The 16,296-nt window shown below is 43.9% G+C and overlaps 1 protein-coding gene across 1 annotated transcript in view; it reads left to right on the top strand.

Annotated features, from left to right (window-relative positions):
- The window catches only part of LOC111153786 (dynein cytoplasmic 2 heavy chain 1), a 309,334-nt gene that overhangs the window by 159,225 nt on the left and 133,813 nt on the right, over positions 1–16,296 (top strand). Inside the window, 5 exon segments of the mRNA XM_022513025.1 lie at positions 2,902–2,967; positions 4,696–4,746; positions 5,517–5,594; positions 10,529–10,660; positions 11,572–11,644. Coding sequence (XP_022368733.1) covers positions 2,902–2,967; positions 4,696–4,746; positions 5,517–5,594; positions 10,529–10,660; positions 11,572–11,644 — 400 coding nt within the window.

The following is a 16,296-nucleotide window of genomic DNA, read 5'->3' as shown; positions in this document are numbered from 1 at the left end:
AATCCTGATAATTTGGATCATTTTCTTCTGCTTAGGAAATTTTGAAACTTAGCATTTATCTAACCCTTTAGATTCTCATAAGTAGAGTTGGATTGCATAGAATTGTTCATTAAATTTAATTGTTCATTAAAATGTGTGACTTCGAGTGTGGGTACTCAAGGTCGGTGCTATCTCAGTATTGTGTAGATTGGAGCAGGGCTTCATACGGTAACATCTGTTTTATACTTTCCCTGAATGTGTTTGCAAGTGACGAATAGTGTAGAGTGCTCTTCTTCTTCCTACTGCTTCTTAATCTCTGAGAATCATGTGGTTTATAGAATTTTTTAAGATAAATTTCCTCTTCAGTGCAGTATTATGTAGTACATCAGGTTACTGGAAAGCGGGTAGTTATTTTCTGTCACCTTCCAATGTTCCAGGCACTGTGCAAGGACATGCATTGTTACTTAATTCCTACAACAACCCCATTCTAGAAGGGAGGAAATCAAGATTTAGAGCTAGCACCTTTCTGTAGGTTTTCCGGATGTAGAGGATGTCGGAACTGGAATTTAAACCCACTCTGCTGGATGCAGAGAGACTTAGGCTGACCGGCTGGGGGTGAAGCTGAACAGTTGTGTCTGGACAAGTGAACTGTGTCCCAGCCGAGACATGCACTTGAGGATTCCTGTATCTCCTCTGAGTCCTGTGCTAATGGTTTTACCCTTTGTGAACATTGACGAGCATGTGTAATGACAGAGGATGCACTGTGTGGCTGAGTCATACCATGTAGTCATCTCCTAACGATCTCTCTTCATGCTAATTATGTTGATAATCACTTGAGAGGCTGCTTATTTTATAGCCCCTTGATAGTAAAGAATTTTGTAAGAGAACCCAAGTGTGATGAGATAAATTGACATTGAACTAAAAAACCCTAAATTTCCTCGTCTGATGAGCAGTGTAGATCAAGGACATTGGAGGCACAAAATGTTTTCTCAACTAGATATTGGCAGGTTTTTTGTTGTTGTTATTGTTTGAAATAAGTACACAGGAAGTCCGTAAGCTTGATGTGTTCATTCTTAATTTGACTTCAGTTTATTTGGAAATAAAATGTTCTCTTGTCTCTCAGTAAATTATATTTTTAGGAGTACTTTTTTTTTTTTTTTTTTTAGATTTTATTTATTTATTTGACAGACAGAGATCACAAGTAGGCAGAGAGGCAGGCAGAGAGAGAGGAAGGGAAGCAGGCTCCCTGCTGAGCAGAGAGCCCGATGCAGGACTCGATCCCAGGACCCTGAGATCATGACCTGAGCCGAAGGCAGCGGCTTAACCCATTGAGCCACCCAGGCGCCCTTTAGGAGTACTTTTGAGTCATAATTGTTGTTTGTTAGAAGACTGTTCCTAAATGCTCATGGCTGACTGCCAGCAACAGCTTCTTCGGCCACTTTCCGCCGAGAACACCATCGACAGAGAGCCCGGTGAGCCTGCTTGGGCCGCGTGAATTTGTACTCCCCAATACCTGATAACACTGCACATCTCCCCAGATGCTGTGTCTTGCTTTTTGTATTTTTAAGCCACATGGGAGTCATTTCACACACATCGTAGCTGGTGTTAACTTTTTTCCACACCCGAGTGATGGCCGTCTGCTTAAAGGTTTTCTACTTTGAGAATTTTTTTTTTTCAGGCATTGACTATGTTATGGTTGTAAACACATGGTTTTTATTTACTCATTTAATAGGCATTCGTTGAGTACTTGTGTATACATATGTAACATATACTTTCATAAAGGAAATTATCCTCTCGTGTTATTCAAGACACTGAATCTTTCCGACAGAGGAGTGATTTTCCCGCAGGTGAGGAGATCACTTGCTGCTAGTCTCTACAGCCCTTACAGTTAGTCTAGGTGTAGATTTATAATCATATGCACGTATGAGATATAAAATGTTATTTATAGTGTGGGGGAAGCTATATAAAATGCTTAAATTATAAACTGGTGGGAAAGATGGTGCTAGAGTAGATGATTTTTTGTTGTTTTTAATAAGCATTTACTGTATTTTTAAACAGAAATGAGATAAGTTTATTTTAGAAAATTTACAAAATACATTTAAGAGAAAAAGAAGAAACCAAAAATAACTTATAGTTGTAAAAGTAAATCACCAATAAAAATTGATTCCTTTTTTTTTTCAGTTTTTTTTTTTGCAGATATATATCCATATATGTTTATATGAATATATTGCCCTTCTTTCCATTGTATGGGCTATGCTTTATATTTTGATTTGAATATTATTTATGATAAGCTTTTGAACATTTAGTTTGTTTCAGTTTTTCCTCCATAATAAAAAATCTTGCATCAAATATCCTCATTTCTTATCTATAAATACATTCATCATCCCTTTGCATAACTTTCTAGAAATGAAATATCTTGATTTAAGGGCATAGAGAATGTTCTGAATCATGTAAGCATACACAATGACAGATTGAAGATTACTAATGCAGGGGGTTGATCTTCATGGTAATGACTAATTCAGACCTCAAAATTGGATTTCAGCTTATTAAATCTGTATTTTTTAATTATATAATTATATGATGTATATTATTAATACATAAATTATATGATGTATATATGTGACACATATGCATTTATATGATATACATAAATAAATATAAATTATATGATGTATATATACAGTTATATGATGACTAATCTTTAACATTTTCTCTAAAACTTCAGGTACTTTCTCTATCTTCCCGCCTACAACTTGGAAATATTATTCTGTGTAGGGGCCACTGGGATAGCCATTTCTTATATTGGTAAAAGTAGATAATTTAAAGATAGGACACAGATTTTGTGAACTGACATTTCAGGACTGTGCTTTTCTGAAAACACACATTTAGAAACAGCAAGATAACATTTGTTATTCTTTTCAGGCTGATCAGTTGATGTTTGCTTTGCATTTTGTTCGAGGCATGCATCCTGAACTTTTTCAAGAAAATGTAAGTGGGGGTAAGGGAGAAAACTGTTAGAGTTACATAGAAGTTTGGTAATGGGCAGATTTATGGTTGGAGTAGAAATAACTTCATCTAGAAATTATCTATCAACCTATTGATTTTTTACTAAGTTAAAAATTTAGTGCAAGATGCTGATTTCTGCTTCTCCCCTCTGGGTGGGCCCAGTATATGGAAGGGATGGTGAGGCAGAGTGACTTACCCCAGTGTTTCTAGACCTTTCTGAACCCCAGTCCCCTGCTTGTCTTGCTCGCACGAGCAGTGGAGCTGATACATGCACAAAGTGAAACAGTGCTGGTGGATAGCTGCCTTCTTTACCCCCTTCACTGACTTGCTCCAAGTCAGCATGGGAAGCAAGAAGGTGGGCCGTTTCCAGAAACGTCCTGGAGCCCAGAGCCTTGTGTTAGTCTTTTATGTGTAATTCATCTTCGTTGTCTATAACTTCATTCCTGGTCTGCCCTATCAACCTCTCCCACTTGAAAAGAACCTCCTTCAGGTTAGAGCTAACTAATCCATCTCTGGTGTGCTTCTGACATTTAAAAAGTTATTTGTAAGCAATTTTCTGGTTTTGACATCACTGTCGTCAGTGAGAGTGGAGCATCAAGGTGGGGGATAGCGTATGGACAGATAGTCCAGCTGTGACCGTCCCCGCTGCTTGGTTGGATTTCATGTCCTGGGCTCTCCTTATTGGAATCAAACTTGAAGAACGCAGACCTTTCCACGTGCCTGTTTTTCTCTCTTGCTCTGGCCAACTTGTATCGTTTCTCCTGAATTTGTGGATTTGACTCCTTTTATTTCCACCATTAGCTTTGATTCCTCCCCCCACCCCCGTATCATGTTTTTCACCATGATCAGTACATTCCGCACTGTGTAAGACTTAATATTCCCTGGTTTTCCCTGCCGGAGTGTACGTAAATATTGGGAAGAGAACATTTTTCTCTGCCCCTGTCTAGTAATAGTAACCATTTCTATTCCATCGTGACTGTATGATTTCAGTGAAGAGGAGTGAGTGGTCATGCTGGGTGGAGGCAGGAAGTAATTTTGTTTTTTTCTATATTGCTCTCAAATTTTTATATGTTTTCTCTTTATTTGCCGACCAGTACATAACAAAGACTATGGTAGTGCCCATTATTACCTGCAGGGAGGTCAGGGTGAACACCGAGATCTTGGAGCACTAGATTCTGTAGCCCTGGGTCAGTCATGATTCTGTGGATTAATTTAAAAAAAGAATAATGGCAGTCTTCTCCTAATCTGTTGAAAAAGAGAAGCTAATGGAAGTACTTTTCTCTATTTTTTCCCAGCATACAGAATTTTTTAAATTTTTGATGCACTTTATTGCTTATTTATTAGTGAAAAATGGCGTATAATGGGGCAAATCAAGATAAACACTGACTGAACACGACATGTAAATTTTTGGATGTTGAAGCATTGTATATATATAGGGAGAGAAACTGTAGTTAGGTTTTTGCTTTAGTAAAAAATTATTGCTCATCGTTTGCCTAGGAATGTGTTACGTTGCTACATGAACTCATTCTTGATGTCAGTGTTGAACCAGAAAGGGAAGACATGACATGAGTTTTATTGTTTTTTTTTTCTTTCCATGTCCTTAGAAAGCTGCACTGTAAGCCATCTTATAGGGAAATTGAGAAAAAAAAAATTGTGCTAGCTGGTTAGTCTTTTTATATTTTTTGAGTAAATCATATTTTTATTCAATAGGAATGGGATACGTTTACAGGTGTGGTTGTTGGAGACACGTTGCGGAAAGCAGTAAGTAAAAATAATAAAATTATTTCACTCTTAGGGAAAGTAGTTCTCTCTTTGGCTTCCTGAGATATTATTTGCTTCAGAGGAATCTTACAGTTCTGTTGAAATTATACTTTAACTAGAGGAATATATTCTTGCCTCTACTACCGTACTATAAAACGGATCTAAATATTTTTGTCCTTAGAGACATATTCTTATGAGAATAATACTAATTAAATACTAAGAAACTAATGCAGTTTCTTTCAGTACACATTTTATCCCAAGAACACTTTATAATCCTGAAAAAATAGAATTTTGTGTTATGACTACGAAAATTCTCATATAACTGAAGTTTAAAATGTTTTTAAAATTTTTTGATAACTTCATTCAAGTTTAGCTTTTTCTCTACTACTTTTCTATTTGAACATGTAATGAATAATAGTTTACTTCAAAGCAGAATACCCAAGCTGTAATGCAAAATCTAGATTATGTATGAAATGCAAGATATTATTAAAAATAATGTAAAATCTGTGGCCATTTTTATTATATTTTATTACATTTTTAAGTTTCATAAACGATAATATACAATGAAAATGAATGCAACATTTGTGTAGATGGTTATTATACCTTGTTACATTGAATTTTACAATAGTGTTGTATAGAATTTTACAATAGTAAAACAATGAAGTAATAATACACAGAATGAGTTTTTCAAATCAGAGTTCATACAGTTAGCTAGTCTTTTATTAATTTTTCTAAGTCTGAATGTCACCAAATACGTTGCTCTTCCGAAGGACTCCCAGCAGAGGATCCGGGATCAGCTCCCGTCGTGGATAGACCCGGAGCGCAGCTGGGCAGTGGCCACACTGAAGGTACTCGCGACTTTCCTGCTGTGGGGGATGCTGCAGCTTCTGCGCCCGAGTCATGCTTATTTTTTTAGGTGCTCCCTGTTCATCTCAGTGTTGATACAGCGGTGACTCTGCCATCAGAGCCCTGGGGAAAGGATGTCAGAGAGTTACTCTGTTCTGATTAGTCCTTTAATCCTGAGCTACATCTTTCCTCCAGCACACACACGTTTGGTCTCCATGGCACAAGGTTCTGCGTGGTGCACCCACGGGGGGTAGAAGAGAAGTAAACAGAGGATGCGATACGGAGCGTGGAGGCCTTATCGATAGACTAATTCAGGATTGGTAGAAAGATGCAGTGCACTTAAGAGTTTCCAATCAAACTGTTTCTTTCGCTTTATTCATCTTTGAACTATCCCTCACCCGCAGGTCCTCCCCGTCTTTGCGGTCCCTCCCTCGCCCGCACCCCGCTCTGTCCTTGGGATCGCTCCCTGAGTTGTGACTGTCACCATTCACCGGGGCTTTGCTGCAGAGCCTCTGCTTCCGATCTTAGGCCTCTCTCTTTCGTTGTATCCTTTATGTTTTAAAGCTGACTCACACTTCGGTTTGCGCTCTACTAAAGCCTTCTGAGGGCCGGTTATCGCTCCCAGGATCAAGTCCGTCGTGATTTGCGTAGGAGAGAAGACAGTCCGTGGCCTGCTCCTTGCCCACCTCTTCCCTGCTCTCTCCAGTCTGTCTCCACACGGTTTCTCGCACTTACACTTCCCGCAGCTCCTCCCTCTAGCCAGCCTGCCCTGTGGCCACGTTCACCTGGCAAACATCGCTTTCACATTTGAGGACTTACCTTCTTCATCCCGTCTCTTCTGTTGGCATCCATCTTGAACATTCCTGCATCACAGCAGCTGTCCTCCTGAGTCAGAACGAGGCAGTGTGTCGGTCTCTTCTCCCAGCTTGCAGGTGCACAGAGACTGGGATCCGTGCCTGGTCAGGCTTGCTGTCCCCGACATTCAGTGCAAAACCTGACTGGTACCTTCCTCTGTTCAGTAAGTGCCTGCTGTACCCTCGGCGCATAGTTCGTTTTCTGTTACGCACCTGTTCTGGTTGCACACGTGAAGATGAGTGGACAAGCTGATGACAAAGCAGGGATGTAAGTCACCTTGTTCATACATTCTGTTGAGTGAAAGTGATTACGAAGTATTTGTAATCTGCTGGTTGACAGCGGAGAGCACGGATGTATAAAAGTCTTGGATCCTTCTTTCTAGGAGTTTGTTACCTCATGAAACACTTCTGACACAGTCCTAGGACCTGGCTCATGAATTCCGAATGAGAAAATTAATGATTATTGTTTGATCTCTAGCTGATCTCTAGTTACACTTGGGGAACAAAATCTTATATTTGTAACCCAAAAATTGTAATGATGCTTTTTTTGCCCCACATACTCATTTCTTTTTAAGTAAAGAAATGCAAAACATTTAGGGAAGCCAGGTTTCCTATTGAAAGAAGGTTTATAATACATGTTAACATTTCATTATCAGTTAACAAAACATTTTTAAGTGGATTATCTCATTCATTTCATTTTTTGTTTTTATTTAAATTACAGCTAATACATAGTTCAAAATTAGTTTCAGGCATACAATTTAGTGATTCTACATGATTTATGTTATTTAGTTATTATACCAACCCTGAGACAGGTATTATTAAATTCTCTTTTTACAGATGAGAAATGAAAGTCAATAGTAGTGAGTTAAATGAATGAGCCTAAGGTTTCTTTTTACCTTAACACATATTTTTGAAGATGCATTATGTGCCAGGCAATCATTAAATGCTTTGCACATATTATCTTGCTTTATCATCACAGTAACCTGATGAGGCTGTAATTATGCCGGTTTCAGAAAAGAGGCAGGCGAGGTGGGGAGAGGCCGAATGACAGAGTCAGCCAAGCAGGTGGAAGTTCTGGAGCTGGGACGGCAGTCCAGGCCTTCTGACACCGAAGTCAAAGCCTTCAGTATTTGATTTTCCAACTACCGTGTTTTCCTTCTCTGTCTCCCACAACTCCCCGTCCTCCTCCCCCAATTCCCGAGTGGGAGGTGGGTGCTGAGGACAGGGCGTGGGCCACGGTTCTGGAGCCCAGCTGCCCAGGGTTCTGTCCGCGTTCTGAACTCAGGCCGCATGGGCGCTTTTGTGGGGAGAGGGAGCAAGCCGACTGTCCTCGGAATCTGTGTGTTTCTTTTTCCTTCCTTCCTCCCTGCTCTGTACGGCGGCTGCCGCAGGGGGGTGGCACGTGCTGCAGACCGCAAGATGGCTCGCGGGTGACTGACTGGTGACTGGTGGCTGACCCACTGGTGACTCACTGGGCCCACCGCATTGTGCGGAATTTGAAAGCCGATCACCTCACGCTACCCCGATGAGGTAGCTGCTGGTACTGTCCTCGCTTGGTAGATGCGAAGACCAGGCCCAGACTGACATGGTCACTTAGAAGCCGGGGCAGGATTTGAACCCAGGCTCATTGCGGCAGAGTCTGAGGCTCCCCGCAGCTGCGGATGGTCTGTTCGCAGACGCCTGTGAGTCCGATCAGCGCAGGCTGCTTTGTTGTCAGTCGGCTTCTCCTGAGTCGGGCACTTCGTGCTTAGTGCCTGCGACGGGTGGGCACTGCGCCCGTGGGGGCCAGGTCGGTGTTGTCAGTCGGGACAGGCTGCGCCGAGCCCACCTGCGCCGCGGGGAGTCTGACAAGTACTTGTGTGTGGTACGGTGGGCGCCACGCTGCGCCCGCCCCGGGGATGGGCCCGGACTCCAGCGGGAGACACACGCCGCCGCGCTGCCTCGGATTTCGGGCCGGCAATGGTGATTGCGCGCTGTGCAGCATGCGGCAGCAGCAGTAGACGCTCACGCACCAGCAGCCACGGAGTTTCACAGACCGCCGTCAGCGGTTCTCCTCATCGGCTTAGATCGCTTATTTAAAACATTTAAAGTGAAATGTACTTAATTTTCTACTGTATAAGTTTAATTTTGGTTAAGTTCCCTCATGAAATTTGGGCAATATGTTGGGTTATTCAGGGATGAATAGAGCTACTTGGATGACGCATCCCTGAGCACTTGGCTCAGGGCCATAGCACGCGCCGTTCTAGTGTCCGCACAGGCGCCGGTCTTCCCAGCGCGCCACTGTTCAGTAACCGTTCTCCCTCTCTCCTGCCGCACATCGCTGACCTTGCAGTCCAGTGTTGGCGAGAGTTTGGAGGAGAGGCTGCCGGAGGGAAGGGGGATGGGCAAGATGGGTGAAGTCAGGGAAGGAGTAAGTCACGGAAACAGCAGGCACCGCATAGGGGTGCGGTCGGGTGTGGCCGTGGCCTTCCGCAGGGGCAGGTGACTCTACCCCGATGTGAGCCCCACAGTGTTTAGAGATTTGAATCACCGTGTTGTGTATCTGAAACTAATATAGCATATATACTCCAAAAAATTATACTAAAAAATTCTTCTCTGATGGGCAAAAGACTGGAACAGACGTTTTTCTGAAGAAGGCATACAAATGGCTGACAGATGGACAAAAAAAGATGCTCAACATCATTAATCATTAGGGAAATGGAAATTAAATCACAATGAAATATCAGGTCACAGCTCTTAGGATGGCTGTGATTGGAAAGACAAGGGAACAAGTGCTAGCAGCTCATGCAGGAAAGGAAAGATGTGCTCTGTTGTGAGAATATAAGTTGGCGCAGCCATTATGGAAAGCACCATGGAGACTCCTCGAAACATTGACAATAATACTGTCTGCTCCAACAGCCTCACTTGTTACTTCTGGATATAAATCCAAAGGAAATGAAGTCCATGTCTAAGAGGTATCTACACTCCCATGGTTATTATTATCATTATTATAATTCAGAGCGCCCAAGATAAAATTACAAGCTCCATGTTCATCAGTGGAGGGATGAATAAAGGCAGTGGGATCTATCCGTCTGTGATGGAGCATTATTCATCCACAGAAATTAGAACTCAGGAAAGCCGTGAAGGGGAGGGAGGTTGCCATGAGGCCCCCTGCGAAGGGGGGGAGGTGACAGGTGGGGAGCAGTTGGACACGGGGTACAGATGTTTGGATATAAGGGGAGTTCTGGAGAACTAGTGTGACCTGGTGTCCCTGTGTGACGGCCTTGCTCTGTGTGCTTCAAATTTAGTAAGAGAGTAAACTCTGCATGTTCTCACTACAAAACAATGGTAACTTGGGAGTTAATAAATTGAGTTTATTTCATTGTGGTAAGGTTGTCGCAGTGTCTGTCAGTGTGGATCACAGCACTCCCCAAATATGTCCGATTTTGTCAGTGACACGTCAGTAGGCTGAGAGAGGAGAAACGAGGTCCGGAAGAGAGGGTGCTGGGTGAGGGAGGAGGAGATGGATGTGCTGAGGTGTCGCTCCGGCTGAGTGTCGAATGCTCAGGAGAAGCTGAGGGTCGGGCTCAGGCAGAGACCAAGAAGTGCGGATTTAGAGCATCTGAGCCGCAGGGAGCAGCGTGTTTACGGGCACGGTGCAGTACCCGAGTGTGCTGTAGGACAAAGCGCTTTCTTAAGGATTTGACGTGGGCAGGACATTGGGCATGTTGTCATGATCCGCGGTGGAACTCAGCGGTGGCGTCGCTCCCCGCGCTGCTAGCGGCGGGCCTTTCCCCCCCGTGGCGGGGGAGACGGGCCGTGCCCCCGTGCGGGGCCCCCAGCCCTGACTGAGAAGGGCTTTGGGTGTTTGATTTTCTCTGACTCTGGGCTGGCTACGTCTAGCTCGCTGTCTCTGACCTGGCAGTGCTGGGATGAGCCACTGTGAGTGGAGGGCAGCTCACGCGTCTGTCGGCAACTGGCTTCCGCTTACTTGCAGCCGTGTGCACACACACACATGCACACACACGCATGTGCACACGTTCACACACACACACCCCGGGTCTGCCTGTCACTCACCGCGCAGTGTCATGTCTGTGTTTCAGATCGCTCTCCCCAGCCTGTACCAGACCCTCTGCTTCGACGACGTGGGTCTGTGGCGGACCTACTATCACAACTCCATGTGTGAGCAAGAGTTCCCATCTATTCTGGCAAAGAAAGTGTCCTTGTTTCAACAGGTGAGTTCTCTAACTGCCTCAGAGTACCTGGCGTTTGTCTCTCACTCTGAAGCTTGTTTACAGGAGGGCTCTGCCTTCAGGGGTCGTGTCACGGTGCCTTGGGGAAGGGCCTTGTGCCTGTGCCATTCCCCTGGACATGCAGTCCCCGCAGAGTGGCTGGTGGGACCCCACTGCCTCCGCCTGAGGGTGTCTGTGCACTAGAGACCAAGTCTGAGAGAAGGGGCTTCAGGTGTAGTTTGCACAGGCTTGCCTCTCACCTCCCGGGACCATGTCTCCAGAGAAGGCCTCGGGGCAAGGGGCAAGGCATTTGCCCCACTCTGGCCCACGCAGGAACTCAGGGCAGAGGCCGAGCACCGGCAGGCGCCCCGGGGACGGGTGTCCGGGCCTCTGCCTCTCCATGTGCCTCTCTTCCCTTGGCTCCCAGTGCTCCTGTCCTGCCCGTGTCTCTGTGGGGAGTGACACTTTACCAAGTGTGGCTTAAAATGAGAAGGGAACAAAACCAAGAAAAGCTACTTGATAACTTCAACATCTAGGTAGACACATAATTGAGCATAAGAAGAGTGATGTGAAAATTTTAGGCAGGATTTGGGGGCCTCTGTTGTCCTGTCATCAGAAGGCCGTTGCGTACCCTTGTTTCACCTGCTGAGCAGCCCCTTATGAGATGCTGAAGACACAGCTCACCCGTGACCGCTACTTGCTTGCGGTGGCTTTTGATGAGAAGTTGGAGGAAATCAGTGCATTTTAGTAACATTTTCACTCTTAAACACGTGGCATTTTGTGTAAGTAGATACGGTGGGACGACGATCAGTATGGACATATCCCTGCGGGAAGATTTGTTCGTTCAGTAACAGTGACGCTGGTGTGAAGTGTCTGGGGTTCTGTGTTTAAACTTCCCTGCGCTTCGTTGGCAGGTGCTGGTGGTGCAGGCGCTGAGGCCGGACCGACTGCAGAGCGCCATGGCTCTGTTTGCCTGCCGAGCTCTGGGTAAGCCCCTGGCTGTAGCCAGGCCACTGGCCGCAGGACCTTGGCTCCAGCGGACGTTTCATTTATGCTGACCTCGGTTTAGAAGATTAGGTCTTTTCCTTCCTTCTGCTTATCTTCAAACCTCTACTGGATGTGATTGAACTTAATGTTGTGTTAGGTCTGATGCATAGTTGAGATCCTGTATTTACTTATGGTGTTTGAAATTTACAAAATTACTGTACGATGAAAGCCCTTTAGGCATTAATACATTTGTTCTTAGTTAGGACTTTAAAGCAGGGAATCACATGTTTGACTTAGATAATTAAAGTAAAACAAAGAAATAACCATAGTCCTGGTGGGGCGCAGGGAAGACTTCAAAATGAATTATTTTTTTCTCTAAACAAAAAATGAAGGATTTGTTTGTCTTTTGGGTTATAAGCTGTGCAATCCATTTTTTAAATCTCTAAGATAGTCTTATCAGAAAGAATTAAAAGTTACTCATTTGTAAATAAACTATACCTTGTTTTGATTTGCTCAAGAGAATTTGGAAAAACGACATTAAGGAGAGAGAGTTTGACTTCCTCATTGCCAATTCTCTTTGTTGTCTGATTGCTGTTGCTAGGACTTCTAATATTACGTTGAACAAGAGTGGTGAGAGTGGGCATCCTTGTCGTGTTCCTGATCTCAACGGGAAGGCTGCAAGCTTTTTCCCATTGAGGATGATATTTGCTGTGGGTGTCATATATAGATTTTATGAAGTTCAGGAATGTTCCCTCTATCCCTATACTTTGAAGCGTTTTAATCAGGAACGGATGCTGGATTTTGTCAAATGCTTTTCGTGCATCAATTGAGAGGACCATGTGGTTCTTCTCTCTTCTCTTATTGATTTGTTCTATCACATTGATTGATTTGCAAATGTGGAACCATCCTTGTAATCCAGGGATGAATCCCACATAGTCATGGTGGATAATCTTTTTAATGTGCTGTTGGATCCTATTAGCTAGGATCTTCTTGAGAATCTTGGCATCCATATTCATCAGTGATATTGGTCTGAAATTCTCCTTTTTGGTAGGGTTTGCCTGGTTTGAGGATCAGGGTAATGCTGGCTTCATAAAAGGAGTCTGCAAGTTTTCCTTCTGCTTCAATTTTTTGAAACAGCTTCAGGAGAATAGGTGTTATTTCTTCTTTGAAAGTTTGGTAGAATTCCCCAGGGAGTCCATCAGGTCCTGGGCTCTTGTTTTTTGGGAGGTTTTTGATCACTGCTTCAATCTCACAGCTTCAATCAGATGACATGATTCTTTATATGGAAAACCAAAAGACTCCACCCCCAAACTACTAGAACTCGTACAGCAATTCAATAACGTGGCAGGATACAAAATCAATGTACAGAAATCAGTGGCTTTCTTATACACTAACAATGAAAATACAGAAAGGGAAATTAGGGAATCGATTCCATTTACTATAGCACCAAGAACCATAAGATACCTGGGAATAAACCTAACCAAAGAGGTAAAGGATCTGTACTCGAGGAACTATAGAACACTCATGAAAGAAATTGAAGAAGACACAAAAAGATGGAAGACCATTCCATGCTCTTGGATCGGAAGAATAAACATTGTTAAAATGTCTATACTTCCTAGAACAATCTATACTTTTAATGCCATTCCGATCAAAATTCCACCAGTATTTTTCAAAGAGCTGGAGCAAATAATCCTAAAATTTGTATGGAATCAGAAGAGACCCCGAATCGCTGAGGAAATGTTGAAAAACAAAAATAAAACTGGGGGTATCATGTTACCTGATTTCAAGCTTTACTACAAAGCTGTGATCACCAAAACAGCATGGTACTGGCATAAAAACAGACACATAGAGCAGTGGAACAGAGTAGAGAGCCCAGATACGGACCCTCAACTCTATGGTCAAATAATCTTCGACAAAGCAGGAAAAAATATACAGTGGAAAAAAGACAGTCTCTTCAATAAATGGTGCTGGGAATACTGGACAGCTATATGTAGAAGAATGAAACTCAACCATTCTCTTACACCGTACACAAAGATAAACTCGAAATGGAAAAAAGACCTCAATGTGAGACAGGAATCCATCAGAATCCTAGAGGAGAACATAGGCAGTAATGTCTTCGATATCAGCCACAGCAACTTCTTTCAAGATATGTCTCCAAAGGCAAAGGAAACGAAAGCGAAGATGAACTTTCGGGACTTCATCAAGATCAAAAGCTTCTGCACAGCAAAGGAAACAGTCAGTAAAACAAAGAGGCAACCCATGGAATGGGAGAAGATATTTGCAAATGACAGTACAGACAAAAGCTTGATATCCAAGATCTATAAAGAACTCCTCAAACTCAACACACACAAAACAGACAATCATATAAAAAAATGGGCAGAAGATATGAACAGACACTTCTCCAATGAAGACATACAAATGGCTATCAGACACATGAAAAATGTTCATCATCACTAGCCATCAGGGAGATTCAAATTAAAACCACATTAAGAGGGGCTCCTGGGTGGCTCAGTGGGTTAAAGCCTCTGCCTTCGGCTCAGGTCATGATCCCAGGGTCCTGGGATCGAGCCCCGCATGGGGTTCTCTGCTCAGCAGGGAGCCTGCTTCCCTTCCTCTCTCTGCCTGCCTCTCTGCCTACTTGTGATCTATCTGTCAAATAAATAAATAAAATCTTAAAAAAAAAAAACACATTGAGATACCACCTTACACCAGTTAGAATGGCCAAAATTAGCAAGACAGGAAACAACATGTGTTGGAGAGGATGTGGAGAAAGGGGAACCCTCTTACACTGTTGGTGGGAATGCAAGTTGGTGCAGCCACTTTGGAGAACAGTGTGGAGATTCCTCAAGAAATTAAAAATAGAGCTTCCCTATGACCCTGCCATTGCACTACTGGGTATTTACCCCAATGATACAGATGGAGTGAAAAGAAGGGCCATCTGTACCCCAATGTTTATAGCAGCAATGGCCACGGTCGCCAAACTGTGGAAAGAACCAAGATGCCCTTTAACGGACGAATGGATAAGGAAGATGTGGTTCATATACACTATGGAGTATGATGCCTCCATCAGAAAGGATGAATACCCAACTTTTGTAGCAACATGGACGGGACTGGAAGAGATGCTGCTGAGTGAAATGAGTCAAGCAGAGACAGTCAATTATCATATGGTCTCACTTATTTGTGGAGCATAACAAATAACATGGAGGACATGGGGAGATGGAGAGGAGAAGGGAGTTGAGGGAAATTGGAAGGGGAGGTGAACCATGAGAGACTATGGACTCTGAAAAACAATCTGAGGGTTTTGAAGGGGCGGGGGTGGGAGGTTGGGGGAACCAGGGGGTGGGTTATTAGGGAAGGAACGTATTGCATGGAGCACTGGGTGTGGTGCAAAAACAATGAATACTGTTACGCTGAAAAGAAATAAAAAAAAAAACTATGTTAAGGAAAGGATATGTAAAGTATTTTAGTTGAAGTACAAAGTCATCCAAGAATAGTGAATCTTTATTCTAAACCACAGGAGTTTGGAAATAAGTAGAAAAGCATAAGTAGAAAAGCATACGGGGAGGGAGGAGTCAAGATGGCGGAGAAGTAGCAGGCTGAGACGACTTCAGGTAGCGGGAGATCAGCTAGATAGCTTATCTAAAGATTGCAAACACCTACAAATCCAACGGGAGATCGAAGAGAAATAGAACAGCAACTCTAGAAACAGAAAATCAACCACTTTCTGAAAGGTAGGACTGGCGGAGAAGTGAATCCAAAGCGACGGGAAGATAGACCACGGGGGTGGGTGGGGGCCGGCTCCCGGCAAGCGGCGGAGCAACGGAGCACAAAATCGGGACTTTTAAAAGTCTGTTCCGCTCAGGGACATCGCTCCAGAGGCTTAACCGGGGTGAAGCCCACACAGGGTCAGCGTGGCCTCAGGTCCCGCAGGGTCACAGAAGGATCGGGGGTGTCTGAGTGTCGCAGAGCTTACAGGTAGTAGAACGGGGAAGCCGGCTACAGAGACAGAGCCGAGGAGTGAGCTCTCAGCTCGGGGTTACCTTGAACCGGTCGCAGGCTCGGTCAGCTCGGAGCGCGGCCAGAGGCCAGGGTGACGGGAGTCATTGGGCGCTGTTCTCTGACGGCTCACTGAGGAGTGGGGCCCCAGGCTCTCGGCTCCTCTGGGCCGGACACCGGGAGGCCACCGTCTTCATTCCCGCCCTCCGGACTCTACGGAAAGCGCTCAGGGGACAAAAGCTCCCGAAAGCGAACCGAGCGGATTACTCAGCCCGGCCCCTGGTAAGGGCAGTGCAGCTCCGCCCGGGGCAAAGACGCTTGAGAATCACTACAACAGGCCCCTCCCCCAGAAGATCAACAAGAAACCCAGCCAGGACCAAGTTCACCTACCAAGGAGTGCAGTTTCAATACCAAGGAGAACAGCGGAATTCCAAAGGAGGAGAAAGCAAAGCACGGAACTCATGGCTTTCTCCCCATGATTCTTTAGCCTTGCAGTTAATTTTTTTTTCTTTTTCAATTTATTTTTCTTCTTCTGCTAAATTTTTTTAACTTTTACCCTTTTCTTTTTTAACATTTTTTAACTAGTTTAATATACATATATATATATATATATATATTTTTTTTTTTCCTTTTTATATTTTTTCTTTATTGGTTTT

This window comes from Enhydra lutris, unplaced genomic scaffold (genome assembly GCF_002288905.1).
Source record: "Enhydra lutris kenyoni isolate GAN:26980312 unplaced genomic scaffold, ASM228890v2 scaffoldscaffold34, whole genome shotgun sequence".
NCBI lineage: Eukaryota > Metazoa > Chordata > Mammalia > Carnivora > Mustelidae > Enhydra > Enhydra lutris.
The sequence above is the reverse complement of the archived record's forward strand: the minus strand, read 5'-3'. Positions and strand labels throughout refer to the sequence as shown.